General features: G+C 58.2%; 1 protein-coding gene across 1 annotated transcript in view; it reads left to right on the forward strand.

Moving 5' to 3' along the window:
- The window catches only part of MNEG_6471 (hypothetical protein), a gene marked incomplete at both ends in the record, with an annotated part of 12,501 nt that extends 6,491 nt beyond the window's left edge, over positions 1-6,010 (forward strand). Inside the window, 18 exons of the mRNA XM_014045054.1 lie at positions 53-139; positions 332-441; positions 645-761; positions 1,126-1,247; positions 1,532-1,605; positions 1,796-1,875; positions 2,084-2,138; positions 2,307-2,393; positions 2,835-2,917; positions 3,189-3,308; positions 3,487-3,614; positions 3,781-3,854; positions 4,081-4,145; positions 4,221-4,368; positions 4,592-4,632; positions 4,892-5,044; positions 5,268-5,345; positions 5,558-6,010. Coding sequence (XP_013900508.1) covers positions 53-139; positions 332-441; positions 645-761; positions 1,126-1,247; positions 1,532-1,605; positions 1,796-1,875; positions 2,084-2,138; positions 2,307-2,393; positions 2,835-2,917; positions 3,189-3,308; positions 3,487-3,614; positions 3,781-3,854; positions 4,081-4,145; positions 4,221-4,368; positions 4,592-4,632; positions 4,892-5,044; positions 5,268-5,345; positions 5,558-6,010 — 2,075 coding nt within the window. The remainder of the gene's footprint in view (positions 1-52; positions 140-331; positions 442-644; positions 762-1,125; positions 1,248-1,531; positions 1,606-1,795; positions 1,876-2,083; positions 2,139-2,306; positions 2,394-2,834; positions 2,918-3,188; positions 3,309-3,486; positions 3,615-3,780; positions 3,855-4,080; positions 4,146-4,220; positions 4,369-4,591; positions 4,633-4,891; positions 5,045-5,267; positions 5,346-5,557) is intronic.
- Between the last annotated feature and the right edge of the window lie 500 nt (positions 6,011-6,510).

The raw sequence follows: 6,510 nt of genomic DNA on the forward strand, positions 1-6,510 counted from the left end.
GCCCCCTTCCTGCCCCCTGCGCCCGCCAATCCCCCGCGCCCGCCAAACACAGGGGCGGTGACGTGCCCGCCCGGGTCGTTCCCTCCTGTGGCCAACCAGTCAGGCACCTCGTTCAACTTTGGGGTCGGCAGCGGCCTACGTAAGCAGTCTTGTTGGGAAATATGGACCGTTGCAATGCAGCTAGCTAAGGGTTTGTCCCCTTCTCCTTTGAAAATGCACCTGTAAAGCCAAGCAACGCAGACTTGCTCTGGCAGACTGGCTGGAGTGAACTCACGATGTAGCTTTTTAATTGCGCTGAGTCACAAAACCTTTCTCACCCACGCTCTGGCAGAGGTGGACCCCTTCTCCCCCACGTACGGCTCGCTGCCCTGCTCCGTGGCTGTGACGGTGTGCGTACCCCTGCAGGGCTGCACCACTACCGCCAGCAACGTCACAGTCCTGGTGAGCAGGGCGCACGCCAACCATGGCGCTTAGAGTGAGCGACATCGGGAATTCCTGCAAGCATTGAATGCTTGTGCCAAGTTTTGGCGCCTGCAAAGCTTGCCCCCATCAGTGCCTTGAACATGGCGAGTGTCTCATCACAGTGTATCACACACCATCAGGCCACGACACTAACAAAGCGCTTGCTTTCTGCACTCGCACAGCCAACTCCCACTGCGACTTTGGCGGGTGCGCCCTTCACTGCCAAGATGCCCTATCCAAGTGTTGTCAATCTGGAAGCTACTGACACTAAGTGCAACGCGCCGCCCTGCACCTATGAGGTGGGTGGTTGCAGCGTGTTTGCTTGCGTCACTGAACCAACTCCATGGTGGTGTCGCACACTCACCTTGAGAGCGGGCAGCTGCTGGTCTCTCACCAATCCTCCTTCATCGCTGAGTGCCTGAAAAATGATCAGTCTCGCAGCCCAGGGGTACCGGAATCTGTCACAATGAATGAGTGATCTTGCCATCACAGCGTGCTGTCATTGATGCTCAGATTGCTTAGTGAGTGTTGTCCATTTCAAGATGGCAAACATTTCTGTCTTTGCATCTGAATTTGTACACCACAACAGCAACTCTGACATACACATGCCATGCACTCTACACCATGTGCGGCAACCCGGTTTCTTGTTGTCCCCCCTACCAGTGGATTACCACCCTACCGGATGGCAGCAACGTCACCCGGACTGGCGCCAAGGTTCCCTTGGGCATTGGCAAGGGCGAGGCAGTGGATCCATACAAAGCCCCCTTCACATCTTCTGACGCCAAGTGAGGCCTTTCCCAAGCAGCAAGCAGCGGGCAGCTTCCAAGGGTGCCGGCAGTTGCAATATGTATTGCCAGCCCACTGGAGGCACAGCAGTCTGCGGCATGCCAAACAGGCTTCCTCACATAGTTTTCATGCACACAGCTGTCCATCCCCTCGCTCGTGCACCCTTGGATAATAATGATGCGCCCAGAAAAAAAGTGCAGGCATGCACTTGCACGTTTCCTGGTGGGATGTTTTTCTATCACCGCTCATCCCTCCCCCCCCCTTTTGCCCTGCACGCCCGCAGCCTCACCGTCACGCTGAAAGTCACTGACTCGTCAGTGCCGCCCCAAGTCTTGACAGCCGCCACAAAGCTTTTGGGTGCGCAGCGACAAAGCATGATCGCTGCACCCACGGCATACCTGCCTGTGGTTCAGCAAAGCAGTCGTTTCCTGCTATGTGTGCAGGCCCCTGTCTGGAAGCCATACTCAACCCGCCGATCTCTCGTGCATAAGCGTGCCATGCCCTCTCTGAGCTGTTAGTCAATCTCTCCCCTGTCTCATGCTTGCAGTGCCATCCCCGCTGTCTGGGCCAAACGCGTTTAGTGGGCTGCCCCCAACTGGCTCTGCTGTGGGCGGACCGTACCCGCTGGTAAGCCGCACAGCCTGAATGCATGGCACCAGCCTTTTGCAAGATCTGGTCGACCTGGCCTGCTGCCGGCCCCTCTCGTTTGGCGTCGCTTTTGCGCTACTAAATCCCGATATGTCAGATGCACGTTCTGCTTGGTCTATGTTCCAGGATCCCTCCACCCCGTCCATCTCCCCCCTCCCAAACTTGCTGCACCTCTCTGCCATCCCAGCCGGTCAATTTGGCGGTCAACACCTCCGGCATCCCTCAAGGAGCCACCTACTCCTGTGCGTGAGCGGTGACACTTGACCTGTTGTCCGGCCAGGACTCACGCCCTGCTCAGCCAGCACCTTGTGCGCGGAGGGATTAGACACGGTTGCATTTCAGGCAATCACAAAACCGCCATGCCCTCACATTCAATTTGCCTGTCCACCTGGCCCCTGCTTGCCTCACAGGGACGCTCAAGTGCCCGCCAGGCGCGGCAGTGCCCACCGCCACCAGCAGCTCCGCCAACTTCAGCTTCGTCGTCGGCAGCGGCAAGGGTGAGCTTGGGCTGCATTGGGAGGTCCTACGGGTGCAGTGTAGGTCAGGTGTCAACAGCGCTGCTGGTCGGTTCCCCCATGGTACTCGTGTGTTCTGCTGCGCGCCGCCTGCCACACTTTCGGAATGTTATTAACACCCACTCTCTGGCACTCAAACTCTGCTTGAAATCTGCCACTGCAGCTGTGGACCCTTTTGCACCTTACGGTGAGTGCCGCCGGGGATAAGGCCCGGCTGTGCCCCTTGCTTTGGCCCCTGTTATTTCTGAGGTCGGCGCAAGTTTTCAAGTTTGCGTACCAATCTCAGCGTCATCAGCTCCATGCATGGCCTGCCTAGTCATACGCAAGTGCATTGCAGCAATTTGCCACAAGCCAGCGTTTAAACCGGTTGCCGGCCCTCGACCCTGTCTTGAGCTTCATCATTCCCCGATCCCCCAAACTCAGGCAACAAGGAGTGCGAGTTAGCCGTCACAGTCACTGCCCCCGGCAACCAGACCATGTCGGCCAGCAGTAATGTCACGTACTTGGTGAGGGCACGAACACAAGGCCGCAGGAAAGCCAGTCAGCTCGCCAAGAGCCAAGGGTGACATGTCGTGAGATGCTGAGTTCAAAAGAAGCAGCTGGCTACGATATTTTTACGAACAGCAGCATCAGCAGGACAGCTGCAACAACGTGAATGCTGGGGTGTGTATTGTCAGCCATTTTCCTTTGCCCCAAGGTGTGTAATCCTTGCTGGAGGTTTTCGATTCGCTTAAAATGCGGCTTTGCTGCGACCCCCCATCCTGCTCTGTGGCTCAGGCCCCTCCTGGTCCCTCAAGCATCGCCGGTGGGCCATTCCAGATTGGCCCCGATTACCCCGCTCAGACCACCTTGGACGCTGGTAATGCATCGTGTGCCAGCCCGCCATGCACATACCAGGTGCGCAGCGTCCCTCCAACAAACTAAGCTTGCATCTCAACATACACAAGTTTCCCGCACTGTTTGCGTCAGGTGTTTGGGGCCGCAACGCCATGCCCACATGTGGATGCCACCTCTAGCTTTCACCATCACAACATGCTTTTTACCCCTCCTGCATCGCCCTGCTGTGGCCACACAGTGGGCTATTGACTGCGCGGATGGTCGCAGCGCCAAGCTGAACGGCAACAAAGTCCCTGTGCTCATCGCCGATAGCCCTTCAGCTACCATCAACCCTTTCAAGCCTACACGCGTGGAGGAGGTCACTGAGTGAGCAAGAGAGAGGCCGCTGTGTGCCTCAGGGCTGTGTGTGCACGGGCGTCTTGGCCGACTGTACGTATGCGGCAGTGCTGACAACTGCTCAATGCTTAGTGCCAACAACAACCTGCCTTGGTTCCCCTGAAGCGCGCATCGCTCCACCTGCTGGCACGCGCAGGTGCAATGTTACGCTGACTGTCACTGACTCATCCAAGCCTCCCCAGACCACGAAGACTTCAACTACCCTTACGCGTGAGCACATTGAGGGGAGGACCAGCCAGTTGGTGGTGCAGTGGTTGGTGATGTGCTGTTCTCCACAGTCGCCCGCTGAGGAGTAGCTGGCAATCAACCAACCAGCTGGCAGCATTGTTTCAATGTCCTGACACATGCCAGCGGCTCCTGCTTACATCACATGTTGCAAAGAAGAAGCTGAGCCCGAATCAAACGCATTCACCGCACCCGCACCCCCACTTACCAGTGTACCCCTCGGGCCCGACCGTCACCCTCATCAACGCGCCCTACGCCGCGGTTGCCGGCGAGACTGTGGGGATGGCCGGAACCGCAAAGTGCACAGATGCACCCTGCACATATGCGTGGACAATCGACTGCCCTGCACAGGGGGCCCTGCTGGCTCAGTCCAAGGTTTTGCAGGGTCTTGTGGTCAATGCCAGCACTGGCGCCAACTTGGACGCCAACGGCACCAATCTCATCAACACCAACGGGTTGACGGCGGCGCTTGTGTGCTCTGTGCGGCTGCGGGCTGCAGGTAAGCAGCGCACTGCTGTTTGTGGTAGGGGTATGCATGCCTAGAGATGGTCTGAGCGATGCCAAGTGCTGCACAGCAGATATTAGCAGGGAACGCGTTGCAGAACAGGCATCATCAGACAAGCAGGACCGTATAAGGTGTGGACAAGTGATGGGGTGGCATCCCTGCTGCCGTAAAAGAGCCCCTTTAAGGAAATGCTGTCCCCTGCAACAACCTGCACTAGACTCCAAGAATGTCACCGCAAGCGCCAGGACTACCCTCACGGTGAGCCGGGCCTGTTCTTGGAAAATGGAAACAGGAACTCAGAAATTGGTCAAAGAGGGCCGTGCAACTGCAAAAGTTCCCTGTGCAATACTCCTTGGCTGCGCAGGGAGTCTTGCACAGCTCCATCTCGTTGCGTTTTGCACAGTATTGCCCCTGTCTTTTGTCGTTGCGTGACCACAATCTTGCTCGTTTCTTTGACTGCCGCCAGCAGCCTTACAATGCCCTTGGTCCAACCACTGCTGACTCCATGTGGCTGCAGGTGTACCCCTTCTCGGCCTCAAACATCACCTCATGCGGTGGGACCCCAATTGCCATCAAGGGCATCAACAACGGGGAGGTCATTCGCATGCGCCCCGCTTCGGTGGCCGTCATAAAGGCGCAGAGCAACAGCGCCAACTGCGCCGCCAAGAGGGTGCGTGCACCACAGCCACGCTGACTCAGCCCGCCAGAGCAGCGAGCGAGCCGCAAGGCAGTGGAGCGCACGCCCAAGCCCCCCCTGCCTCTGGGCTGCATACGTGAAGTCGGCCTGCTTGTTGCTTCCAGGTACTCTTGCACATCACGTAAGCATCTGCCAGTGCGCAGCTGCTCTGACAGCAACGCCTTTACGCTGGCACCCGTTGCTCTTCATCCCTCAGGCCCTCCGACGCGGCAAGAAGCAGAAGATCCAGGCCTCAGTGACCATCCCGGCTTTTGCAGACGCCACTGGCCGGATGGTGAGGCTACGCCGGAACAGCCTTGTGTGAATAATGCTCCACAAACGTGCCTTCTCCGTTTTTGCCCCTAGCTTATGTGGAGATTGTGAGCGAGTCGAGTCCCTTGGCAAGCTTTAATACTGCAAGCCCGCCCTGTTGAACGCCGCCACGTGCACCACACCTGCCAAGCCCCAACGTTTGCTTTTTCAAAACATCTTCTTGATCCCCTACAGGTGTTTCCCACAATCACGGGTATCATGGTCAATCAGGCTGAGAACGCGTGCGTGTGCCGCAAGACCCGAACGAACAACTGCACTTGCATCCCAGACGGCATCATCGCAAACGCCGGCCAGACCGCGCTCCTCATGCCGGGCGTCTCACCGTCCCCAAACACCGCCGCGGGGCGCGTGAGCGGGCGCCAGTACCTGCTGCGCTTCACGGGGCTTGTGAGGGAGACTGGCGCGAAATGCGAGGGCTTCGCGCCAGTCTGCATCTTCAAGGCCAAGCGCGTGAAGAAGGGCGTGACGCCTCCAACGTGCCAGCCATTCGGGTCGTCAGCAACCGTCAGGGACGCAACCTTGTGCAACAACGTCACTACCACGGCTTTTGCTGCACTGGACGCAGCAGACGCTGACGGCGCAGAGGTTGAGATGCTGCTGCCAGAGACCGAGGACCTCGGGGTCTGACCTGGCCACGGACACGCCACCGTCAGGTCTGTATGGCGTGGTGCTGCATCGACTAGCGCACCGCCGATGCCGTCGGCACAGCCAGAGACCGCAATGTGGTGCTCCATGCTGGCCACATCTACCAAGTGCACTCGTCACACAGCACATCAAGAGAATTAGACGCTCCTACACTTGGCTATGGTCAAACCATGACAAAGGTCTGCACCGCAGAATGGTGCAGCGGGGCGCAGGCGCCAACCCCTTTCTTGCTGCGCAAACCCAGCCGTGGCCACGCCCAGAGTCCTGCTGGAGCGAAGACAACCGCCGTTCATCTGTCCCTGGTGAAATTAACCCTGCCCAGCGCTTTAGGCGGACGGCTCGACACACCTCGCAGCAATGCTTGTCAAACCCCCCGCCACCCGTTCAAGCGTGCGGTGGCCGCGCTGGCGCCCACCTGCAGCCTGCTTGCATGGCGCAGTGATTGTCAAACCTCTGTTTAGAGCAATTGTGGTGCCCATGCA

The sequence above is a fragment of the Monoraphidium neglectum genome, assembly GCF_000611645.1.
Source record: "Monoraphidium neglectum strain SAG 48.87 unplaced genomic scaffold scaffold01052, whole genome shotgun sequence".
Taxonomy (NCBI): Eukaryota; Viridiplantae; Chlorophyta; class Chlorophyceae; order Sphaeropleales; family Selenastraceae; genus Monoraphidium; species Monoraphidium neglectum.